The sequence below is a fragment of the Odocoileus virginianus genome, chromosome 12 (genome assembly GCF_023699985.2).
Source record: "Odocoileus virginianus isolate 20LAN1187 ecotype Illinois chromosome 12, Ovbor_1.2, whole genome shotgun sequence".
Classification (NCBI taxonomy): Eukaryota; Metazoa; Chordata; class Mammalia; order Artiodactyla; family Cervidae; genus Odocoileus; species Odocoileus virginianus.
The window spans coordinates 7,174,833-7,201,139 of NC_069685.1; the positions used below are offsets into that span (position 1 = coordinate 7,174,833).

General features: G+C 39.0%; 1 protein-coding gene across 5 annotated transcripts in view; it reads left to right on the forward strand.

The window, feature by feature from the left end:
* LRBA (LPS responsive beige-like anchor protein) overlaps positions 1-26,307 on the forward strand; it is a 720,084-nt gene that overhangs the window by 652,706 nt on the left and 41,071 nt on the right. For 4 of the 5 annotated variants that reach the window (XM_070474768.1, XM_070474771.1, XM_070474769.1 and 1 more), the window contains exons 49-51: positions 15,505-15,594; positions 19,932-20,124; positions 24,772-24,834. In XM_070474768.1, coding sequence (XP_070330869.1) covers positions 15,505-15,594; positions 19,932-20,124; positions 24,772-24,834 — 346 coding nt within the window. The remainder of the gene's footprint in view (positions 1-15,504; positions 15,595-19,931; positions 20,125-24,771; positions 24,835-26,307) is intronic. The other variant, XM_070474770.1, reaches the window with a different exon arrangement.

Here is a 26,307-nt window from a genome sequence, read left to right on the forward strand (position 1 = left end):
AGATAATCTATTTAATTACAGGCCTACTTTCTGAAGCAGCCTTTTTCTAGCCATCCAGCCCCCTGTGTGTAGGGCTTGGTGGTAGAGTGTGACACACAGCGTGGGGTTCAAGCGCCCAGCGCTGGGGAGCGCAGGCGCAGCCTCCAGGGGCCCCGGGGCTGGAGCAGAGGTGGGGGTTCAGAGACCAAGAGGTCCGCTGCAGGCAGATGCTGCCTGGGGCAGCGTTACTGGAGCAGCACCTACCGTCTCGCGTTTCCCTCTCCCAGCTTACTGTAAGGACTCACCACTTTTGCTCTGGAAGCATCGTCTTCTCCTTTACTTTTCAAGCAAATGCAGTGTTATTTTGTGTTTATGTGAGTTCAGGAATTAAAGTTATTCATTCCTTCTGAAAATGGAACTCAGCTCTATTTACAAAGATGGGTAGGGAAGAGGAAAAGAAGAGACGTGATCCTGCCCGATTTGAGGAATCACAGACTGTGTCTCATAATACGAAAGTAAAACCTGAAAAATTTCCCCCAAGTTGTGTTTAGTGTCACTGGTTGGTTTTCCCTCTTCCAAATGCTGTTTTAGTAACACATAATCACTCTGAGAAGATCTGTTTTCCAAAAGAAGCAGCAGCAGTGTTTAAGTTTACATGACCCCAGTCTCATGACAGCAGTAGCAAATCAGATATCTTATCCAAGGAAAAGCATTTTTGGCTTAGAATTCAATCATTTTCATGGTGGGAGTCAACAGCTTACTTCAGCTCTAACACTACTGCAGAACACTCACTGCAGTGAATCTTTCAGAAAGCATAAACACAATTGGTATTTATAGCATTGTTAACATTTGCTAAATAGTTAGGGGAATGGTCTGTAAGCCTGTTTTAAGCAGGTGGGGGAGCAGGAATCTTTGTTGTGACTGCCATGAGATTTAAGAGTAGGACATTAGGACAACAGAGTTATAATGGTTGTAGCAAGAGAATGAAGTGGAGATATTGAATAAAATAAGTTAAGATTTCACACAACCGCAATTGAGAGTGTTACAAAAAATAATCCTGACGCATCTCTGGCCAGAAGTGTGTTACACAGATGGCATATTTGACACAGTGCAGGGCAGGAACTGAACAGTGAAAAGCCAAATAAACAGTAAGGATTAGTCAAGTTTTAATTGAAAACCTACATAAAACCTTGAAATTATGCCAAACTTTCTTGTATATTAAAATCACAATCAAAGTTTCCCTTAGTTAAACATTAAAATTGTCAGTAAAGCTAATCTCCATATTTTGCTAGTTATTATGCCTCTTGCAGACTTATGAGTTAAGTAAGTGTAGCTGAAATATACACCCAAGGACCTGAAGCAAAGTGTTCATATTTTTATGATTTTTTTTCTCTGTCAGTTGCCCAAGGAATCCTGAGCCACTGAGAATGATGACCTTCTGCTGTCTAGGCACCATCTTTATTTTAAATTGAAAGTGTGAAAGTACTCTCAAATCAAGTGACTGCATTTTTTTTTCAAAATATTAAGCTAAATTCAAGCTTCTAAATGGTTAAGATAAAATTACCTAGATTTGAAAAATCTCAGTAAGACTATTTGCAAGTGTAACTGATTGCTAAATGTTGGAATAGTATAGTCAGATTTCAAATTTCAGAATAGCAATGTTGTTTTCTTTTGCTTCTACAAAGATGAGGAAGTTTACTTAGAATCACTATTCTTAGTTTATATTATTGGTGCAAAGGAAGAACTGAGATTCTATGAATACAGTATTCAGGAAACATTCAGTGCAAAATTTTTAAATGTTACATATTACTTAACACTGTTGTAACAGTAAACATACTGCCTTCCCTCTATCTCTGCCAGATGTGTGTATCTATGTGTGTTGTTTTTCAATCTTAAGTTTCTTGAAGTCAAAGAGTCCTCGTTCTACCTCATTTCAGTGTTTGTACATGGTGGATACTCACAAATATTATTGAGAAAATAGATGAAATGAATGACCAAATGACTGTTTCCATGACATAGTTTAAACAGACTTGTCTAGTTTTAAGAAATAATTTAACCTTCTGAATGCACTAACCTGATTTTTTTTTTTCCCTTTGAGAACTTTGACTATGTTTTCACTGTTTGCCTCTTAGTATTGGCAGCCTCTTTGAAGCAACATTCCACTTATTTTTCTAGGCAGGCAGCTTTATCTACTCGTTTCCAGTAGCTAGAGATGGAGGTGTTTTGAATGAGCACATCAATGTTCTAGACAGAGATACTGTTTGAAATTACCCATGAACACAGTGCCGCTGAGCATTATTGAGTGACATTTGTTTCTGTTGGTTGTGTCTGCTCTGACTAGCTGGTTTCTTTCAGATTGGCAGCTGGAATTACGCTGCGGTGGATGGACAGCTCCGAGAAGCAGAGATTATAGTGAGGCTGCGCTGGGCCTCAGTGTGATGTGCCTGGAGTGTGTGGGCTCAGTTACAGGCTCTGATGGGAAGCCTGGCATATTTTCACAATTTATAATTAATTTATGTATAACATAAACATAAAGTTTAAGTGGTGACTTCCATAATATCATTGAGCAGATAAGTAAAAATACTCCCTTTTCTAATTTTCCCTCTCCCCTGGTTTCATGTCACTGAATTCTTTTTTTTGTAAAGAGGTTTACTTTATTTAGCTAGCTATTCTTTCTTTGCTTTTTATATATATTATATGCCATCATGATATGTATATGTCTCCAGATACCAAATGTAAGTAAAAATAGTTTGCTTACAAAATGTATACTGCATACTTTTCTAAATATTTAGTTAGCAGTAAATGATGGTAAAATATTGCTAAAACTAATGGCTCCTTGAAACCAGATAGAAATAATTTAGGGAATAAACTCAAAATAACAAAATTAACTTTGTAGTAAGGTCTGTTGGTTTCACAGTGTTTGACCAATTTATCAGCTGGAGTTGTTCTGAGATGGTTAAGAAATACTTCTGGTTACTATATCAATGGAAAAAATAAACTTCATAAAGCTATGTTTTGTATTTTCAGATTTTTCCTTAGATTTTTTAGTTTTTTATTTTTTTAAATGTAAATTTTTTGTTACTCTTTATTTTAAAAGTAATAACATGCTTTGTTTAAGACACCAACTAGAATAAAGGTGAAGAAGTATTCATTTTTATTCTGCCAATCTTTTCATCCACCCTCCACCAGAGATAATAACTGGTAGGTTTATGTACCTTTCCATATTTTGCACACGTGTATTTATGTATGTACTCACATAGCATGTACTCATTTAACATATATAAGGGTGGTGTTATAGTTTATTTTTATGTTTAATTTTTTATTAAATGAGATAATGCGCTGTATTCTTTGTTGATTTGGAATTGTTCTAATCAGTATACTCTAGGCTAGTTTCCGTCTCACACACTCAGTTCGGCACATCCATTTTCATGACTGTGTAGTGCTCCACGAGCACAGTTTAGTTTTCTCCCCTAGTTTTTACATAACTGTAAAATATTGTCTGAAAATTAAAAATAGTTGCAGTCTTTCAAGTCCAGATTTACATAGAATGACTTTGTTCAGTTAGCATATTTATTCACTATATCCATCTTTTGTGTGGATTACTTTGCATAATTTGTTGATTAAATATTGTCTGGTGTTTATTTTGACCATAAATTTAATTGACTTTTTAAAATTCCGATTGATAGTAGTATATCCATGAAACCTTTTTCCCTGATAGGTTATTTATCTTTTACATTATGCTTTACAAAGTTTGAATTCTATGTTTCTTATTTCCAGAGAACTTGAATATTTACATTTCAATCTTAAAAGATTCCTTTTAAATAATTTGAGTTAGGTTCATTATGCTTTTTTAAAATTTGTACATTTATTGTTCTGGCTTTTAAAAAGTAATTCTGTATTTCATTTCTTATATTAAGAGGGAGCTTGGTTTCTCAATGTTTCTAAATGTTGCTTTGCCTTTTTTTTAATCAGCTAGAGGTATTATGCAAACAAGACCATATACATTATGTATAAAGATAATTTTCTCTTTTTGATTCTTCATCCATTTTAATCAAGTATATCTACTTGTTATGGATTCTCTTTCAGCCTTAGCAGTTAATATTATTAGGATTTTTGTCCTTTAGGAATTAAATACTAACTTAAACATATAATGATTAGTATGCTTTTTTAACTTGATATTCAGCATATTTTAACAATGGACTCAGAAGGCACTGAGGCTGGTTAACTAGAAAGTTAGTAAATTTTGAGTGGAAACTGGTCAAATATCCAGCAGGTTTTTCTCCAGTTTAATTCAACTGTGTGAAGGGTAAGGGGAAAGAGAGGCTCAAGTGATATTATGATATGTAACACAGGAGAAATCACTAAATGGCCTATTGTGACTCTTTTTAAATGGTGAAAATTGAATTAATTCTGAAATCCAAACTATGAAGTCTTATTTGCATTTGTAAGTATCTTTTGATGAGGAGTTACCTACAATCTTAAGATAGCCTTCTAGAACTTAATTTTGGTAATGTCAGAAAATTTTAATATACTAATAATGGCATGTTCCTTTTTATTAAATGATTTTTTCAATTTCCCTATCCCAATTTTATAGTGCTTTTAGATGTAAATATATAGGGGATAAAATGCAATTTCAGAGTTGTGTGCTTAAGAAAAGCAGAGTACATGTGTGTTTACCTTAATTGCATCCATATGTTTAAGTTATTTCTCCCCCAAACCCATCTTAAAACAAAGTTTTACAGCTTTATGTTGGTTACTAAGTGTTGTACTGCGTTAACTTGTTTCCTCTGTTAGATTAAAAAGACCACTTCAGAGAGTCTAAAATATTCATTCTTAAGTTGAATCCCTATGTTGTCACTAAGCCAGTCTACTTTCCTTTCCTTTGTTTCTTTCATTTTATCTAGTGTGTGTACCTATATTCCCTCTGCATACTGATATAATGTCCCTTTCTCTCAATGTAGCCATAAAATCTTGCACGTATGCGGTGGTTGGCACAGAAAACAATAGAATACACAGCTTGTTGAAAATCTTTCCATAATATTTCCATTTGGAAATCCATTAATAAATTCTCTAGGTAATATTTGAGATGCTGTTTATAAAATACAAGTATGTGGTTTTACTGGAAAGTCTTGAAGTATTTGCATAGTCTTTTTTATTACTACGTATTTCAACATCTGGAATGCTGCCTGCTGGATTCAGCTTTATTATCGAAAGTAGTAACAGGCTATTTACAGAAATAATTGGGAATTGATGAATAAGAATGAAGTAAACGCTCTAGTAGAAATCTTTAGTAGAATGTTTCTTTCAGTGTTAGGCTGCTCTGTGATAGTGTTAGGAGGTATCTCTTAGCTGCACCCCTGCTGAATTCTGCTGACTTGGATAACCTTTCATTCATTTAGCAAATATTTCTTGAGCACCTACTGTGTGTCAAGCCCCCCAGAAGCACAACACTTGGAAGTCTCTGCTCTCAATAAGACAGGAATTAGACCAGTGATTAGAATTTTAGTTAAGTAGGTAAAGTAAGTAGGGGGTCTGTACACAGTTGTTCCAAGAGCAACTGTCTGGATGAAACCTGGAAAGAGATTTCTCATAGTACAGAGATATGTAAGCTGAGTCTTAAAGAATGAGGAGGAGGCAACCACACAGAGAAAGGGGATAGAAAAGAATAGGAAAACAATATGTATAAAAGCAGTATGTCACATTACATCATGTCTTACAGAGTTTAAGAGGGACAGTGTCAGGATGAGACTGGAAACATAGGCAGGAGAACCAGATCACTATTATTAATAGTCTTAATTATAAGTGATTAGAAATGTTTAGTAAATGCCTACTTAACCTCAGCCAGACACCATGTTGTCTTTTATGTATATGTTGTAATACTAACACTTACAGAGGTGTCACAAACTGTTCTGTGTTTTATATTATTTCATTTAAACTTTACAACAACCCAATAAATACCAGCTATCATTATCACCATTCTTAGACAAGAATACTAAGGCCTAACTTGCCAGTCACTCAGCTAGCATGTGATAAAGCTAACATCTGAACTGCAGCAGTCTGATTGCAGCGTCTGCACACTTAACCTCATGCTATGGGGCCAGCCTGCGATAAGGAATTTGGATGGAAGGATTTTAACAAGAGAAGTCACCTAATCAAATTTGCAGCTTTAGCATTGAACATCTCCTTTCAAGTTCACACGTGTTTAACCTTTCTGAACAAAGATGAAGGCTGCTGGCTAATGTTTATAATTTGGGATTTTTTTTTTATATTTTTGTTTTCCATGTAGTTTTGCAGTAACCCTAGAAAAAAGCGGTTTCGCTTAAAGGCAGGCACATTCTCCTATTTTCCAATAAATCTTTCAAGCACATCGCCTAGGCTGAATCCCCCCATGAAGGAACCTAAGGCCAAATGTGTTAATAATTATTGAAATTGACTAATGGGTACATGGGGATTCATTATCCTATTTCATAATAAAAATTTAGCATAATAATCAAATTCTAAATATTTATCACCTGGGACCAAAACTCTGTAGATGAAGTAGAGTTTATTAAAAACAGTTGAGGCATTTGGTAGAGTTCATGAAGCTACCCTGTTACCTGCTCACCTTCCTGTTATACCTGTGTATAACAGGTTTCCTGTGATTTCAGGCCTCTGTCATTCATCTGAAATATTCAGGAATAGAATAGAATATCAGGAATAGAAATATTCCTATGTATACAAAGGGCTGGAGTGAAAAGTGAAGAGAGAGCGATAAATAAAATTACTTGAAGGATTTTTTCAAATCACACATATTCCCCCAGGATTTCTCACTTGACCTTTAAGAATCACTGCTACAGAGAGACCCTGGAGTGTTTGTGTATCCCTCAAATGTGCTGGGGGCTGAAAGAATGAGGATTACTGCCTTTCACTTCAGTTCAGTTCAGTCGCTCAGTCATGTCCGACTCTTTGCAACCCCATGAACCGCAGCATGCCAGGCCTCCCTGTCCATCACCAACTCCCAGAGTCCACCCAAACCCATGTGTCGGTGATGCCATCCAACCGTCTCACCCTCTGTTGTCCCCTTCTACTCCTGCCCTCAATCTTTCCCAGCATCAGGGTCTTTTCAAATGAGTCAGCTCTTCACATCAGGTGGCCAAAGTATTGGAGCTTCAGCTTCAACATCAGTCCTTCCAATGAACTCCCAGGACTGCCTTTAGTGACACTTTATAGAACTTTTCTAACAAAGACTCTTTTGTCCTCTTTGTAGCAAGAGATAGTAGCCTTTACTTAGCACTCCCCATTCTCCCTCTCACTCCCATTTTGTCTCATCAAGAACTGTGCTCCGAACTTCCTGGTATGTCCACTGCAGGGAACACAAGTTTCAATCCTTGGTCAGAGAACTAAGATCCCACATGCTGTGTAGCACAGCCAAAAAAGAACATTAAACTTTGCTCTTCTCTTGAGCTTGTTTCTGTCCCAGTATTGGGCAGTCTTGGTACATAAAAGGTACTCGATATGAGGAAGGAAATAGTAACCCACTCCAGTGTTCTTGCCTGGGAAATCCTGTGGACAGGGGAGCCTGGTGGGCTATAGCCCATGGAATTGCAAGGGTTAGACAAGGCTTAGGAACCAAACCACCATATTACTTTCATATTAAAAGGCAATATAAATAGACAAAATAACTTTTGAAATAGTTACTGGTAGCTTGTCAGTGCTGAAAAGTAATATTTTGTTTTATTCTGGGGCTTCATGACCTTTTAAATTACACGCTACCCCCACAGGCAAATAAAAAGATGTTTTGGAATGCCACATTGTGTGGCTGTAGAAACTAATAATTTTGTGTGTTATAGGTTAAAGTGTATGTTTCATTTCTGGCTCTTATTTTGCAGCCCAGTTTTTGTTTTACTTTGATTTCCACTTAAAGTTTGCTTTAAAAAAATACCCTATTTGTGTATCTTTATAAATCAGCCATTTGGGGTACAAGACTGATTTGTAAAGCATATGTGTGAGATAGAGGATGTTGTTTTTAACAGCAACAGCAAGAAAAGGTAGGGTAAACTTCTTTGTTGTGTGAATAGTTTGTACAAGGCATTGTTCTTCCTGCTTGCACACTTCTAAAATATGTGATATTCTAGCCTTAAGTTTAGTTGCTTGGACAGACCAGTGATATGCTAAAAACTAACATTACAAGGAAGCCCGAATTAAATGTGTAATTAGCATCATGAATAAGCTGTAAGATTTGGGAAATGTTACACCAATAAGGTCTTAGTGATGCAGATAACCACAATGGTGTGGTCAGTCACCTAGAGCCAGACATCCTGGAGTGTGAAGTCAAGTGGGCCTTACGAAACATTAGTATGAACAAAACGCTAGAGGAGGTGACGGAATTCTAGCTGAGCTATTTAAAATGCTAAAAGATGATGCTGGCAAAGTGCTGCATTCAATATATCAGCACATTTGGATAACTCAGCAGTGGCCACAGGACTGGAAAAGGTCAGTTTTCATTCCTGTCCCAAAGGAGGGCAATGCCAAAGAATGTTCAAGCTACCACACAATTGTGCTTGTTTCACATGCTAGCAAGGTTATGCTCAAAATCCTTCAAGCCTGGCTTCAGCAGTATGTGAACCAAGAACTTCCAGATATACAAGCTACATTTCTAAAAAGCAGCAGAACCAGAGATCAAATTGCCAACATTTGTTGGATTATGGGAACAGCAAGGAAGTTCCAGAAAAACATATGCTTCTTTGTCTACGTTAAAGTCTTTGTGTGGATCACAGCAAACTGGAAAATTCTTAAAGAGATGGGAATACCAGACCACCTTATTTGTCTCCTGAGAAACCTGTGTATGCAGGTCAAGAAGCAGCAGTTAGAACTGGACATGGAACACTGACTGGTTCAAAATTGAGAAAGGAAAATGATAAGGCCATATATTGTCACCTGCTTATTTTAACTTATATACAGAGTACATCATACAAAATGCTGGGCTGGATGAATCACAAGCTGGAATCAAGATTGCCAGGAGAAATTTCAACAACCTCAGATATGCAGATGACACCATCCTAATGGCAGAAAGCGAAGAGGAACTAAAGAGACTCTTGATGAAGGTGAAAGAGTGAAAAAGCTGATTTAAAACTCAACATTAGAAAAACTAAGATCTTGGCATTCAGTCCCATCACTTCATGGCAAATAGAAGGGAAAAAAGTGGAAACAGTGACAGATTTTATTTTCCTGGGTTCCAAATCACTGCAGATGGTGATTGCAGCCATGAAATTAAAAACCACTCACTCCTTAGAAGGAAAACTATGACAAACCTAGACCAAAAAAAAAAAAAGCAGAGACATCACTTTGCCAACAAAAGTCCATATAGTCAAAGCTCTAGTTTTTCCAGTAGTCATGAGTGCTGAAGAATTGATGCTTTCAAACTGGTGTTGTTGGAGAAGACTCTTGAGAGTCCGTTGGACTACATGAAGATCAACCAATCAATCCTAAATGAAATCAACTCTGAATAATCATTCGAAGGACTGATGCTGAAGGTCCAATACTTTGGCCACCTGATGTGAACAGCCGATTCATTGGTAAAGATTCTGATGCTGGGAAAGATTGAAGGCCAAAGGAGAAGGGGGTGGCAGAGGATGAGATGGTTAGAGAGCCTCACTGACTCAATGTGCATTAATTTGAGCCAACTCCGACAGACAGTGAAGGACAGGGAAACCTGGCGTGTTGCAGTCCATGAGGCCGCAAAGGGTTGGACACAACTCAGCAACTGAACACCACCACCACCACCACCACCAAGGTAGGACTCAAGCAGGGTTTTCTAGAGAGTGGTACAACTTAGAAAACTGAAGATGAAGGAGACTAATCTAGGAGAGACAGTGGCATAAGAGAAAATGTGTGGTAGAAATGGCTGGTTTTTTTAGTGAAAGAAAACCTGCTTGACTGTACAGACAGTTGAATCAGGGAATAGCAGCAGGCCTTCATCTTTTTCTTTCTTTTAAAAAATCTATATTTTGAATTAAGTTTAGCCACAGACAAGTTGGAAAATTTCTTTTGTACGTTTCTTCCCAACCCTCCCTCCCCTACCATCACCATGTTATATAACTTCAGTGAAATGATCAAGACCATGGAAATAATATTTGTTCAGTGTAATTAAACTACAGACCTTGTGAAGATCACCACATTCTCTAATGACTCTTTCTGTTTAATGATCTTATGCAATGACTAAATCACATGTATTTAGTCGATATCTTCTTGGTTTTCTTCTAAATGTAAGAATGAATCAGTCTTTACTTGTCTTTAATAGTCTTGATATTTGTGGAAAGTGGTCACATATTTTGTTGAATGTCTCTGAATTTGTCTCATATTTTCACATGATTCAAATGAAGTTATTTATTTTTTGTCAAGGATACCATAGAAATTATATAGCATTCTTCTCAGTGCCTCATATGAAGGAGTAAGACTGTATCTTTTAAGAACTGGCAGTTAATTGAAGATATTTGATCAGGGGAATATTATGTAAAGGAGAGTTCAAGAAAGCTCAAGTCTGTAGGAAGAAATTAAATGAAAAATAACAGAAGAGTCACTATTATAATTCTCAATACCTGAAATTATAAGAAATTCCTGGATTCAAATAGAAAGGAGTATGAGAAACTTATAAAAGAAGTGATTAGGTCTAGTTACTGATTATATTTAAGAGGTAAAATTTTTAAATATTAGTAAGATTCTGAGCACTAAAAATAAAATCAAAAGGGGAGTCTCATCCTTGATTGAAGAATGCTAGAATAAAATTAATTTTTCAGATTTTAGATTTAATAATTCTAAGTGTGCTGACACGTACACATAGTACAGATGGACGGCCATCAGGCAAAGTGTAAATGAACACTTCATGGAAATTGACAGTCCTCTGGCTTTAGATTTGGGAATCCTTCATATAGAGCTAAGATTTGAAGTCATGACAGTAAAAAAAATAATAAATTCTGGGGCAGGAAGTTTAGATCAAGAAAATTGGAGTGTGAAAAGGTAACTTGCAGTGATGAGTTCATTTGTGGATGAGGAATAAGAGTAGAGGGTGGCAGAACGCAGAGAGTAAAGGAGTAGGTTAGAGAACCAGACTAGTGCAGAGCCGCAGGTGCCAGAGCAGAGAGCATGCGAAGCAGCCACGGCGTGGCCACCAGTGTCCATTGCTTTAGGGCCAAGATAATGACAGAATGGTAATGTGCTTTAGAAGCAATGAGAAGAATCTAGAATTATCAGTTGATGATATTAGGTTTGACTGTAAAGTTTTGAGGTTACCTTACAGTCTTATTCTATAATTTTCTCACTTGATAAAGCCCTTTGTATTGTATTGTTATCACCAACAACTTAAACGTTAGTCAAGAAATATAACATTTGTGTCTGAGAATTATGTAATTTTTTTAGATGTCTTAAGGACTTAGAAAAATATTATTTAACCTATGTGGGATAATACAACTTTTATTTCATAATTGAGACAAAATTCACACCACTGTGTTCCATGACTTGAAAAATCATTTCCCTGTAAAAGGTCAGTAATGTGTAAATTTTATTAAAATTTTAAGACAAAAAAAATTGTGTTAGAAAGGGGAGATTGGTGTTTTTAAAAATTTTCTCACCATCTATGTACTTTTCATTTATAAACAAGGCTAAGTACATGTAGTATTAAGGATATTGGTATTATGTAGTATTGAGGCCAGTTGCATTAAATTCATATCTATAATAAGAATTTATGTGCAATAATGTCATTATTCTTAGTTTCTGTATAGTAGTTGGTGTTACTGACCATTCTCTCTTTGAAATTCTTATCTATAGCTTCCACACCCCCCTATCCTGCTCCCCAGCTCCCAACAACCTCTCCCTTCTGTTGTCATCTTCTTCATATTGAATCCTAAATATGAGCATTCCCCAAGCTTCACCTCTCTGTCCTTTTATACATGTGCCTCATGTGTTTTCTTCCTGGGAGCTTGACTGGTGGACTTCAAACTGCGCTCCAGGGCCCTAAGGTTTCTCAGAATTGTCTCAGGACAGTTTTGCTCATCTTTTAAGTTAAATAGCCCTGTCTCTATGTTTTTTGTATTGGGGTTTTGTGTAAAACTTCATTTGAAAAAGCAAATCATTTCTGCTGCTTAAAAATACATACATAAACAGAGTGAGAGGGAAGGATCAAAAACTGTTGACTTAAATTTCTCTTGTGTGAGTGACACCCAAGTGAACACCTCTGATGTTTCAGCCCAGGACTAGTCCTAGGCTATCTTTTGTCCCCTGGACATCTCAGCCTGGCTCGACAGCTGTCATTCTCACCTCAGATTTCCACATCTGACATACAATGCACTTTCTCCTGCAAAGCTAGTTCTGCCTCACAGAAATTTATATTTCTATTCATTGCTTTGCTACTCTAAAATATGCAAGTTCAAAAGAAAAGAATTAGTGTTGTCTTTTCATTGCTCAAAGTCATCAGTCTCTAAGACTTGTTGATTTTGCCTTAGATCGTGGTTCACATATTTATCCTTTTCTTGCAAATAACACAACTTCCGTAAGGACTGAGGTATCCAGTTCCTTATGTTTTGGACTGCTCTCTGAATCTCCAAGGAGATCTCTCCAACTCTGGGCACTTAGCCCTATACTATACTTTGAAATGCTGAGACAGATTTCAGGGGTTGTGTTTGTTTGTTTGTTTGTTTTAAATAATATATTCATTATCATCACCACTCTCATTGTAAACTCCTGAAGCATTTCTTCCTTTTCTGTTTTCGCTGTGTTAAATGGGGATCACGCTCAGCCCCCAAACCCAACAATAATTCAGCATTTTATTTAGTGCCTTGTATGTGCTTGGCATTTTGCTAAACACTTTATAGGTATTACTTAATTTTCCAAATAATTTTCCAAGTGAGGCATTATTATTCTCTGCTTTATCAGTGGGGAAACAGAGATTAAGCAACCTATTCAAACACAGCAAATAAATGGAAAAATCAGGATTAGCACTCTTAACCAATTAGCTCCATAGGCCAAGTGTATAAGCTGTCTGTTCCCCACTCCCCTGCTTTTAAACGAGGGGAAACGTATGTGGGCTGTTGGGCCAGGACCACTGAAGGCAGCAGTCAAGGGAGAGGGCACTGGCTTCGCTGTTTCTAAAGAGCCTTAAGGGTAACGTTCAGCCAGCTGTGAATCCACACGTCTTAGAAGAGCAGCGCTCCACCTCCTTCTCTGTGACTGCCTTAGGCCTCAGGCTGCCCTTGTGATTTTTTTTCCTCAAGATTGTCCTTGAAGTTGATCATGAATTGATTTCACCCCATCGAAAAGTGTTTTAGATACTGTTCTGAAGTGACCCTAGTCTCTACTCCCCACTTCCTGTTGACTCCTTTTCTGAAGTCTGGGGCCAGCCTTATCTCCTGCCAAGCCTGCTGCTCTAACTGTGTGTGAGCAAATGCTTGATGATGATGATGATGATGATGATGTTAGAGCTACTTTGTTAATTCACTGGTTGGGTTGTAAACTCATGCTTTTTGTGTGCTCAGTCTTATCCCTAGGCCACGGCACTGTCCGTAACAGATAAGGAAGACCAACTTACTGGTTGAGAGTATGAGCTCTGAGTCAAGCTGCTTAAGTACAAAATTTGAGCCTGCTGTTTAATTACTGTGTGACATTGGACAAGATATTTAAGTTCTCTGTGCATTATTTTTCAGTTAATAGATACAGTAAAGTACTTACATCATACAGTTTAAAGATTAAATGATATAGGATGCTGAAATCACTTAGAGAAATACCTGGCAAGTAGTAACTACTAAATAAATATTAATTGATGTGTGTGTGTGCTCTGTGGTGTCTGATTCTTTGCAACCCCACAGACTCTAGCCGGCCAGGCTCCTCCGTCCATCAGATTCTCCAGGCAGAAATACTGGAGTGGGTTGCCATTTCCTAATCCAGGGTTATTGTCGTTAGTAGCCCTCAATGAATATTGGTTGACTGCATGTTAAGAGTCTAATCTGTACCAGTAAGCACTTTGCTGTGTTTTTCTGCATACGTACTGTTTGCGCCTCAATATAACACTGTGAGGTTGATATTATTATTATTATCCATATCTTATAGGAAGAAAATTGAAACTGAGGTTGAATGACTTGCCCTGGGTCACGTAACTTGAAAATGGTGTGCAATCAGTATTAGCGCATGGTCTGTGTGACTTCAAAGCCCATGGTACTTTTCCTATACCACTCAGCTTTCACAGAGGTCTTTGCAGTCCTTTCTGCCTAAGCCAGTCATAGTGCATTCCTTGAGTTTATTGAGCTAACTGCATCAGACTGTTATTCAATCATCCAAGTACATGCCCTGCTTTCTATATTAGGAATACTTTCTTTAAGGACAGAAACACTGACATCTCATATGCTGTTTACATCATTGATGATTACGATTAAATACATAAATGGCTCAATTGCTATCATTGTTTCTTAAAAGGTGGTTGTAAAGGACTACTAATGGTATCTTCATCAAATAAAAAAATGAAGTTAATAGTGCATAATTTTATTTCCCTGTTTATAATTTATTAATCACTTACAGTTCTGCAGAGCATATAAAAATTGAAATACCTGTTTTCTTAGGGATTAAAAAATAGCATGACAAACATATATTCCCTTACAAAGAGATTTTCTTCCTCCTTTTAGCCCAGAAGTTAAAAATACTGCTGTGGGGATGTTGAAGTCATCTTTATGTGTCTCTGCTTCCTCTCTCCCCTCACACATACTGTGGCATTTATTCATTCACTCAATTTAAAGATTTAAGAGTGAAGAAAATAGATAAGGTCCTCGCCCCCGTGGATCTTGTTTTAGTGGGAGGAAACAGGCATAAACAAGTAAGGAAATAAAACCATTACACATAGCGACCACGTCTGGCATTTCAGAGTTTTCTGTGACGAGGTTGGAAAGTGCGCCCCTGGGCTGGGGGGACAGGAAGAGTAAGGGGCTTGCAAAAAAGGGCTTAGGCACACGTCTTCCAAGAAGAGCACACACACGTGGTCCCTGGGTTATTGCTTGGATGCAACATATGGCTTTTACTTTGCTCTTCTGCCACCGAGGTTCAAGGAGACTGTCAACAGTAATGCTCTTCCCATGGCAGAAGTAAGAGCGTCAGGCGATTTTCACAGGTGCTGTGTTTCTTTCTTCTGCTTCCCAGGATGAGACAGGGCCTAGAATCAAAGCAGCGCTTGGTTTTCTCTATACCTGTAAAAGATTAGCCTTAGGTCAACAGGGATGATGCAAGCAGGGGGCAAAAAATGCAAGAAAATAGAGGTGCAGCCCAGAAGGAGCGTTTGGGACTGTAAGCTGGTTTGTTTCCCGCCATGGAGCAGGGAGAGAAAGTCTGCAGGGTTAGGAGGCCCAGCTGCCGTGGCCCTGCAGTGGCCTCAGCCTCCGTGCCCCGCCAGATGCCTGATCGCCAGTGTGAAACAAGCCAGAAGTAAGGGCTGACATTTCCAGGCGACAGTTGTGGCTCTTTTGCCTGTAAAAAGCACCTCTTAACCCTCAAACTTGTCCGTGCCTTTTTCAGGCTGTAGAAGCTCAAATCCGAAGTTTCGGGCAGACGCCGTCTCAGCTGCTCATAGAGCCCCACCCTCCCAGAGGCTCTGCCATGCAAGCGGTAAGTGCAGCCTGCTCTCTCCCCATTTCTCGCGTCTCTTTGAGACCCTGCTCGCCATTCTTAACAGTCTTCATTGTCCTTGAGCTTCTCCACCACACCTTGGCCTGTTCTTCTAATGTACTATTTGTGAACCTGCTAACAGCCAGCAAATACTGCCTGTTCTGGACTCTTAAGGAAGGCAGGCATTGCTCCAATGCTCTGGTATTTTATCAGGGCGTCATGTTCTGTGTTACAGAATTAAAAGTTCCATCACTCTCATTCTAGGGTAGAGGGTGGATACGTTTTCTGGTTTGATCCTATGAGTGCCTAGATTAGTTTTCCTATTGTGTTTATTCTTTATATCCCAATGTTTTTCACTTTGGGAATTTTGAAAGTAATCCTAATACGTAGGCTATGTTACTGAGAGTCAGGAACCTTGGAGGAAAAAATGATGGGGTGATATACCAAACACCCAAAGCTTAGTGCCTGGAACAGTGATTTTTCTTTCCTGTGATTCTGAGGGCTAGATAGGCATTTCTTCTCATTCACCTTGCCTCCCTCATGCACTGCTGTGGCGGGTGCTGAGAGGGAGACTGCTCTTTCCATGTGGTCTTTCATCAAGGAAGTTGGCCCAGGCCACTCCCACTCGCAGTGTTCCAGAACACTTCTGCATGACTTCTTGAAGCTTGCTTTTGAACTTGCACAGTATCATTTGTGCTGCTTTCTATTGGCCAAAGCAAGTCAGAGGCCCTCCTAGAATCAGAAGCAGGGAAATAGACTAGAGCTGTAAAATCTGTGGCTGCTTCTCCTTCACGGTTCCTGAAATTCTGGGGGGAAATTCTTTCACGACAAAAAAATATTCAGCACAGGAACAAACACTGCATGGCATGATAAAAATATTATAAGTGTAGGCTATAGGTGTTGTATTTTTTCTTGAATTGTCCATCAGTAAAACAAGCTGCTCATTACTGTTTTAAAGTAAGAATGGGGACATAGAGTCTGTTTCCATAAATGCAATGAATAATTTAGAATAGGTTCTAATTCCATGTTGGGGCTTCGAATGGTAGGATTTCATAGGTGCTGGGAAGGAGAGGGGCAGCAAGCAGGGCCCAGGATACGGACGTGGTCCTCTGCACCTCTGACTCTGCCTCTTCCCACCTTTCCTTCTTCTTTGTGTCTTTTCCCCTTTTCCCATCTTTATCATCTTCTTTCTTCTTCCAAGTCATTTTTCCCCTTCTTTCTCTAATGATATGAATTGGCCATTATTATAAACTACAAACATTTAAACATTTACTTGCATACCTTTTACCCTCAGTGTTTTTAAGCAGGGGAAATCATATTTAAAAGAACGTAAAGGGGAGCTTTTAGTGAAAAGACTACACAGAAAGCGGACATTTGGCAAGAACAATGGAAGATAATGCCATAAAAATAGTACAAATGATTTATGTTTGGGGATTGGAATTAGTTTTGGTAATAGCTTGTCAATGAGAAGCTGGCTGCTGCAGTGCTGGCTAATGGAAGCACCTCCCCTGCTCCACTGACTTCCTCCCTGGGTCACTGCACAGCCGTGGTCACCGGGGCCAAGAGGGGGCTCCTACTGCCAAGCCTCTCTCCGTGACCAAGGGATGACTGGCCCACCGAGGCAGATCAGCCTCCCCGTCCCGAGGACAGGAGGCCATCTTGCCCATTATCTTTATCCTCTGAATCAAAAACCTGAACTCTTTTTCAGACCCTGTGCAAATGGTGCTTTTCCCTCTCACACATATGTGGGTGGGAAACAAAAGTGTGTTAGAAAGAAACCAGAGATGTCAACAAGTGCGCATGTAATCTGGGAAAACCGAATGAAATCTAGCTATCGAGCTGCCCCACTTCTATGTCAGACGGGGCTGGCAGGGGCCCCTGGGGTTGATGAGGGTTTCTTTCTCTCCCCGCCATGCCTGGCTGTCCTGCTCATCAGCAACTGTCACCATCCCTCTGGGCGAGCCCAGTGTGCCGGGCTGGCCTTTTCTTGCATCTCATGCCCCTCATTCCACACTCACTGGCTACGGATGCGATGGCACTCCCCAGAGCATTTCTCGGTCCTTGCCTAGGTTAGGCGCTCTCCTCAGGCTGAAAGGCGCAGGAACTACCCAAGAGCCAGCATGTTCTCAGGATGCAGGAGCGGCTCTGGATGCGGTGTCGCAGCTTTCTGGGGAAGAGGGCTCTTCTTGCCGTGTGGCTAAGAGTTGGCCTGCTAGAGGCACTGTGTACACGAGGCATTCTTCCTATGTGTTAGAGATTTTTCCGTGTTTTTTTAAGGGCATAAACATTGGAATTATTCAATTTGAACCTAATTGTATTTGCAATATGAGCTGTTAAGCTCAGAAATACGTATCAGCTTCCTTTCAGTGAGACTTCATGATGGATGTTGTCATCTGACTTCCTCAGAGTTTATAAATTGACTTTGGTAAATATTATTATTATTTTTTAAAAACCCACACAGTTGAAAAACACGGTTTGGTTTTCTGAAATGACATTCATTTCCTTGTCTGCAGACTTCATCAAAGCTAGCTTATAGGAAATTTTGTTTGTGGTTGGCTCATTGCTTCTCATTTTTACAGAATTTCACAGAAATCCTTAAAACCATGTCAGGGATTCTCAGCATAACAAAGGTGGCTTATTGATATCAGAGGTTTTAAAACTCAAAGACCCAAATGTTTATTGTTTTACTGCTATTCAGATGAGTTCCCCCATCAGTGATGACTGCAGTACACATACACACACACACAAACGGAGCAGAGATTAAAGCCGCCTCGTGCTGTGTTAAGTGCGTGAGCCATAATATACACCAGGTGTAGTAATTAGCAGGCCCACGAAGGCTGCCTGTTTGTCTGCTTTTGCTGCTGTTGCTGTATCCCCCTGTGTTTTCACACCATCAGATAGTTGGATTTAATTGAGGCCACATCAGATGAGGCATTACTGACACCTTTAATTGAATGAGCATCCAGGGAGGATTAACTCATAATATTGATTGGCTTTTAGCCACTTGCTCAGAAGGGTGTCTGGGTAGCTTATTAGTTGCCTTTATTTACACCTTTATGCAAAGAGTGCAAATAGGAATTCTTAGTGCAATATGTTTTTCTAAGTACTCTTAATAACTTTTTTAAAAGGACTGATAATAAAAATGCAAATGTATTTAATTTTTTATTAGCAGTTCTGAATGAATATGTGTTAAATATATGTGCCTGCACATTTACATATACCTGGTATTTTGAAATATGGCAATAGGAGAGCAACCAGAAGCACTTCATCAAGGTGTTTCAATTCTGAATGATACTCATCAGCTATTAGAAAATAGACACTGCTGTGGAGAAATGCTGAAAATGCACAGTGCAATTACTGTATGATAGCATAGTACCACAAAGTATAAATAAAGCCAATAAATCAGCGTCGTGTTTTATATGTCTCAGATTATGACATATGGTTTGTAGGAATGTTCTAAATCCTTAGTAGTCTTCCAGATTTATTTTGTTGCTAGCTATTAGAACAGTGTTTTGTTTGTCATTTCAGTTATATTTTGCTTTTCAAAGGAGAAATCAAAAGTCTTGAGCTTTAGTTTCTTTACTGACTGGGAGGAGAGGCATCTAGGTATTTCTGTTTATCCTTAGCTACAGCAGAAAGCAGTGGCATTTGCATTATAATAGGGCAGTGTTTATGACTTGGTACACTATATAAATATATTGTTTTTACAAGTACACTTAATTATGCATTGCTTTGAAACACCTTTATAATTAAGTTTGTGTATCACGTTCATAAATTATTTCTCTACTGTAATTATACATGCATGCTGTACAACTGTTGTTTATAAATATATTTGTTAATTAATTATCTCTTTATTTAGTTGTCAAAAATCCCCATACTGACTCAACACAACTTTTGATAATCTTTGGCAATTACCTTGGCTGGCTTTTGTGCCTATGGCCTGTTCTCATTCTTTTTTCTCTTTTGTACTTGATGCATAGTAATTGTTGGAATGGTTTAACACAATCCTCAATACTTTGCCTATTTAGAATCTAAATCAAATTACTCTTTTTAGTTCTTCTTGGGAATGGGGTGGGGAAGAGAGTTAATAAAAATTTATGGATTTTTAAAGTGACCGTTCATGTATTTTACTTCGGTCACCTAGAAATTCAACTAATGACATGTGGAAACTAAACAAATCCTAATTGCTGTTTCTCTAAGCCTTTCTGCTCACTGTGCTCTCACTTGCAACTTGGGCTAACATGGTCTTCCTCTTCTTTTCCTGTACCCTCTTTCTTTTCTGTCTTTCCTTGTCTTTCCTTCACGTATATTTGGATCTTGTCTTGCCCACTCAACAGTATCTCCTCCTGCAGAGCCCACTGATGTTCACAGACCAGGCTCAGCAGGATGTTATCATGGTTCTAAAGTTCCCCTCCAATTCCCCTGTCACTCACGTGGCGGCCAACACCCAGCCTGGGCTGGCGACTCCTGCTGTGATCACAGTCACTGCTAACCGGCTGTTCGCCATGAACAAGTGGCACAACCTTCCAGGTAAGTGAAGACATACCCTTCTGAGGCGTAGTAACTGCTGAACACTGTATAAAGATACTGTAAGTGTTAGTCAGTTGTGTCTGACTCTTTGTGACCCCGTGGACTGTAGCCTGCCAGACTCCTCTTGTCCATGGGATTCTCCACACAAGAATATCAAAGTTGGTAGCCATTCCCTTCCCCAGGGCATCTTCCCGACCCGGGGATCAAACCCAGGTCTCCCACATTACAGGCAGACTCTTTACCATCTGAGCCACCAGGGGTCCAAAATACATTGTTATATCCACCTAAATATGTTATGTCTCAACATTTAAGGTTTTTAGTTTTCAAACATGTTAGTCTGCATCAAAATGTTGAATACTTAAAAAGGCTTAAAGAGGTTCCTCTGAAGCATGTAATATTAATACAAAAGTTAAAACACGAACAGTTCTTTGACATCTAGTGGTTTGTGTTCACTCCTTGGATATAAATATTGTCATATAATAATATTCCATATCGTGTCCATAAATAGCCTGTACTGATTTATCAGATGTTCCTTTTCTTCCCACATGCTCATTTGCTCCTTATACACTTCTCACTATGTACCGTGTGCCTTTTTATGCAGGGCATGGAACTGTGTGTTGTGGATGATAGAAAAAAAGAACACTTAAGTTACACAGCCAAAATACTACAAACCCTTAAGTATATCCTGTTCTTTCATTAAGTGCTGAGGAATTAGGGTGACTAAGGGCAAGATACTGAAACAGCCATTAGCATCATAAACCATCACAGCTTGAAGAGACATGAGAGTTGGTCTTGTCCAGGCCCACATTTCCCACTGAACATACGGAGCCCCCGGGAGCTGCCTTGTGCAGTATCACATGTGGCCACTCCGTGGCAGGGCCAGGTTTGAACCCGAGTTTTCTGACTCAAATTTTATGATCACTCTTCTGTAATTTATTGCCTCTCATTAGAACAGGAATGTTGGGGTCTGGATTTAGCACTGTTCCTTGTGGCCACTGGTTAGAAATTCTCTTTTTAAAGAAGGAAAAATCTTTCAAAGTCCTGGAGATTATAGGGTTTTTATCCCCAAGCCATTGTTTTACGTAGGAAATTTGAAAGGATAGCCTTTAATATTCTGTTAACTTGTTATTAAATCTGTAAAGTGTACATAAAGCACTACCCATTATAATACCTAAAATGGTTGCACAGATGCAAATTCTTGATCAAGGGTCTTGTGCCATATTAAATGCTAGAATGTTTAGAATGGAACAGAACTGAATTGATGTTCAAATAAAAACTAGATGACTGACTGACTATGGTCAATAAGGTAATCAGGTACCCTTCATGAAAAATCCATTGTTGGTGTCAGAATTTCTTAAATATAGCCATTTTCCTGGCCATTAGAAATGAAATGAATGGTGATATTTGATTAGAGAATAGATTTCATAAATGGTATAGAAAGTTAAAATCGAGATACATATAATGTCTCTATTACTAGGTCCTCTTATTCCCTTTTCTTCAAGTGAACTAACTTATCTTGCAGAGGTGAATGTGTATGCAGATGACATACTTATATTTTGGGACTAAAGATCATAATGTGATTAATGACCTTGATTCTTTTGCGGTTGCTTCTCTCAGTACCACTCACTGGAAGAAAACCATGCTGGTGGAGTGTTCTGTTGGGCACGCGGGGTCAGCCTCCGGCGCTGTGTGCGGTTACAGCCTGGCATGACACCAGGGTGTGCGGCACCAGGCCCCTCCCAGCCTGCTCGGCCTGGGTGGCTGCCCTGGCAGCTCGGGGCCCTCGCTCGGTTTAAACATTTAAACCAAATGACAGCACGTGTGAGGAGAGACAAACCTCTTCAGCTGCTGGGAAGCCCCAAGCACTCTGCATTCCTGGCTTTCAGCTAGCCTAGCAGCGAGCAGGAACTGAGCCGGCTCCACCAGAGAGCCCTGGGTCTCTAGCTGATCCTCAGGTATCAGGCTCCCTCCGTCCCTGTGATGACTGAGCTCCTGACACTCCCCTTTGAAGCAAGCCCATTTCCCTGCCTGGAAGGCTAGCTGCCCTTCCTGCCTACTGGTCAGCTGTTCTCCCTGCTCGCCACTTTTCTCTAGGTCTGTAAAGTGATTTAGGGGCAGCCTCCTTCTGCTGGAGGACCACATATGGTACGTCCAGCTGCTCTGAGCCCAGGCGCGCTTTTCTGTAAGATGAGAGGAGAGAAGACTGCATATGTTTTGCTAGTTCCTTGCCTTGAATTGTCCCCACTGAGCCTTCTTTGGGTCTGTACCTTGTGTCACTGATGGTTTTGTCCCCATCCTCTGGCTTTATAGCATGATACAGCCACTCTTCACCAGATAATACAAAGAATGATAACGTATGGAAAAACTCGGGGATTATCCTGCTACAGCGTTATCCCCAATTGACAGTACACCTACCCCTAAAAGTATTAAGTATACATTTTATTAAATCTGTGCCTCATTTCAGGTGTGTAATAAGCATACCTGATCTTTCATCCTATGTTTTGCTACCTCTACCTGTCAATGTGCCTTGATTGAAACAAATGTCAAAACTTGCTCACAGTTTTTCTTCAGTGACTATCAAATTCATGTTACACTTTTTTTTTTTAGATTCTGATTCTTTTCTGATATTCTCTGATTCCCATAATTCATTCATAAGACAGCTAGCTCCTGTCAATGTAGTGTCTTGAGTCCTGATTTAGAGAAAAAATCATCTTTATCCTTCCATCTCATTCAGGAGACCTTGAGAAACATCCAGAAACATAAAATAATGGCACCTAACCTTCATAGAGCATTTTCTAGCTTCTAAATACTGTTTTAATCACTTCACAGCTATTAACTCACTGAATCCCCTCGACAACCTTAAGATGTAGGTTCTATACTTAGGTTGAACCATACAAAATTGCCATTTTAATGGGTCAAGACATTAGGTGTTGGTGATTCCGTGTGGTTCAGCCTAACCCATTGACAGAGCAGGAGCCTGAAACGCTGAGTAGACGTAACTGGCCAGAGGTCACACAGGCTGTCAGGGGCAGAGCTGGGACCTGAGGCATCCCCAAAATAGCTCACCTGCTCAGTCTCTGTTTTAATGTTTCTGTGATCCCAGATGCCTAAGGACGCGGGACAGCTCCTCAAGGTGTTAGCGTTGCGGGGCACTGGTGTGCTGCAGTAGATGCCCTGTTGGCAGATGAGAGGCCGGGATCCTCCCTGACGAGTCCCTTTGTGTGTGCTGTGACGTCTTTACTGACCGAGCTGTGATCAGCAAAAACAGTACCTCTAGCAAAAGAGGGGGTCCTACGGCTTCCATTTCGCATCTCCTTTAATATCGTATTCATACTCAGCTATGATTTTCAGTGCTAATATTATACATCAGTATTACTGATATTCAGGTATTTTGTCATATTAGTGATCGTCCAAAAGATCATTGAAAAGTCCTTGAAAAGTTGGTATTTACTAACAGCAGAAATGCTGACATAATGAATTTAAAATTAATCTAATGAACACATTGGAATGCCCATTTTTATTTTCAGCCCCTCAAGGACAGTCAGAAAGATGTCTTAAAATCTGATGATATTAATATCATCTTAATCTTAGAATCTGATGATATTAAGCAGAGCTCTAATACCAACCAAGCAGTAGTTAAAATGCTTATGAGTCTATAAAAGGCAGATATTGACCAGAGTGAATGGCTGAGTCATTGGAGGAAAATCTTTTGGAAAAGGACCAAGAATTTAACTCTCAGAATTACAAAGCTGAAAAGATTATCTGTTCTAAACCCTTCATTCTGGGGCTTCTGATTTGCCCAAGGTTGCACAGGTAGCCAGTGGTCGGTCCTGCTTCCTACAATACTTCTTCTACCTTTCACAGGGCTGCAGCCTAGAAAATCTCTTTTCCATCACAAAATAGGTGCCTCTGAATCCTTAAAACCATTTTGAAAATTAAACGAACTATCCTTAGTATGGATTGATTTTTGTTACTCATTTGCTTCTCAGTATTTTTAAATGGAAACCATGGAAATATTAAATATTAATAAAAGTTTTTTTTCAACCGCAATCAAATCTTCAGGAAAACATTTCAGCCAAATGCATTTAACTAAAACATTTATCTGCAGATAGCTTTCTTTATTTTTATTCCAACTTTCAATTGATTGATTTAAGTGATGGATGAAGCATTGAATGTTCTTTGACTTGGAGCTTTCCCTTTCTCCATCATAAATTGACGTTTTTGTGGATCCTTTGTGCTGCAGCATTCAAAACTGCCTTTTTAAGAAGTAACAAAAAAACTAGTATTTGCTACAGTCAGCAGATGGTTGTCACATTTTGTTTTCAGCACTCTTTACCACTTAATTTTGTTTTGTTGCAGCATCAGAGGTTGCCAGTCAAGCATCTGCTATAGCTTATGGCCTAGGACTGGAGCCACTGCTGATGGCACATGTTCAGAACAGCACTAATCTAAAATAAATGTTTAATAAGCTAGCCATAGAAGCACCTGGATTTTTTGTTGTTGTTGTTTAAATTTCACAAAACTGTCTTGAGAGATTTGGAGGTTGGAAACAATTCTACATGAGATTTGACTTAAGCATTTTTCTGTAGCTCAGTATATGAAAAATAATGCTCTCTCTCTCTTTTTTTTATCTTTTGTGAATTCCAGCTCATCAAGGTGCTGTACAAGACCAGCCATACCAGCTGCCAGTGGAAATCGATCCTCTCATAGGTCTGTCACTTCCTTCTCTCTTTGCGATTCATTAAGCTCTGTATGGTGGCCCTGAAGTGTAGATTACAGTTGTTTTTCACTTGCTGGTTGCTGGGAATGGAATTTTCCTGATAAACCATTTGCATGCAAATTGGAATGCAATGAGCTGTGGCTATGCTGGTATTTCATCAACTCCCCCTCGTTGGTTTGCCTAATTTGAACAGGCCTAGGACGCGTGTCACTGAAAATTAATATGGATGCTGTAATAATGTGTGATTGAGAATGCGCATGAAGTACTGTCAGGATAATATTGGATCTTTTCATCACTCAGACTTGTTGATGAGCAGGAGCGAGGCACGTTATGATGAATTGGTGCACCAGTAATGTGATGGAGCTCCTTTGCTAGGGAAATTTTCATAATAACAGTGGGTTCTTAGCAGCTCTGTGTTGAGAAAAATAAAACTGTAGTGCCAGAGTTTCATCATTAAAGGAGATCAATCCTTTCTTCCTGGACCCTCCTTTCAGTCTGAGGGGATTAATGTGCAATTGCGGAGCAGTTTCAAAGTTGAAATATATCGCCCAGCCAATGGCAGTGTTAAGATATTTGTATTCATTTTCCTAGGGTCCTGCGGCCCAATAAATTGCCATTGGAGGTTAAATTTGTTCAGGGAGAAAAAAAAAGAAAAAGGAGACCAGAAAGAGCCATTGGGATGAAATGAGCATCTGTGGCAGACAACTTAGAATATTTAATTGCTGCTGTGCTTTTTGAGTAGGTTAGTTGAAATCTCTAGTTTAGCATTTTCTACCCTATAGTGGGGATTTGAACTGTGACTCCACTAAGAATGGTACACCTTGGTATTGAAGATGCTGTTCAATAACTTTTAGAATAAAAAACCTAATTGCCCAGCTGTAGGGGTATGCTACTAGCATGGATGTTTGTGTTTGCCTTGTAATTTTGTCATATTTCCCCAGCACAAATGAAATTGTTAGTATTTTAAAGTTTTTAGATAAAACATAAGAATAAGCAGATTTATTATTTTAAAATTCAAGGTGTTCCTTGTGCATATGTCACTTTTTTTTGAGGGGGGTTCTGTAACACCATTGTTTCAGTGGAGAGTTAAATGGCCACCATTTGCGGATGAATTATCAAGATGAACTAAAATAACCTGAAGCTCTAAACTGTGTTTTATCATTTTCCCAAATATAAACAGAAATCTAAGAATGAAGTGTCTATATGAAAGATAACCAGTACCCTGGTTCCTAAATCTTGTTTTGCTTTGAGTAGATATGATTTGCCGTTTATTTTTTAAAAAATTAAATGCCCACTTGGGTAAAGTTCTAAGAGTTAGGAAAATAATAAAACCCATTTGTTGTGCCACTTAGAGCCTGGTTTCTGAAGTATAGAATCATTGTTTGTCTTAAAATTTGATAATGAATATCATATAGTATAAAATCTAAATGAATTCAGAAATGGTAACCCTGTAGAGAAGGCAT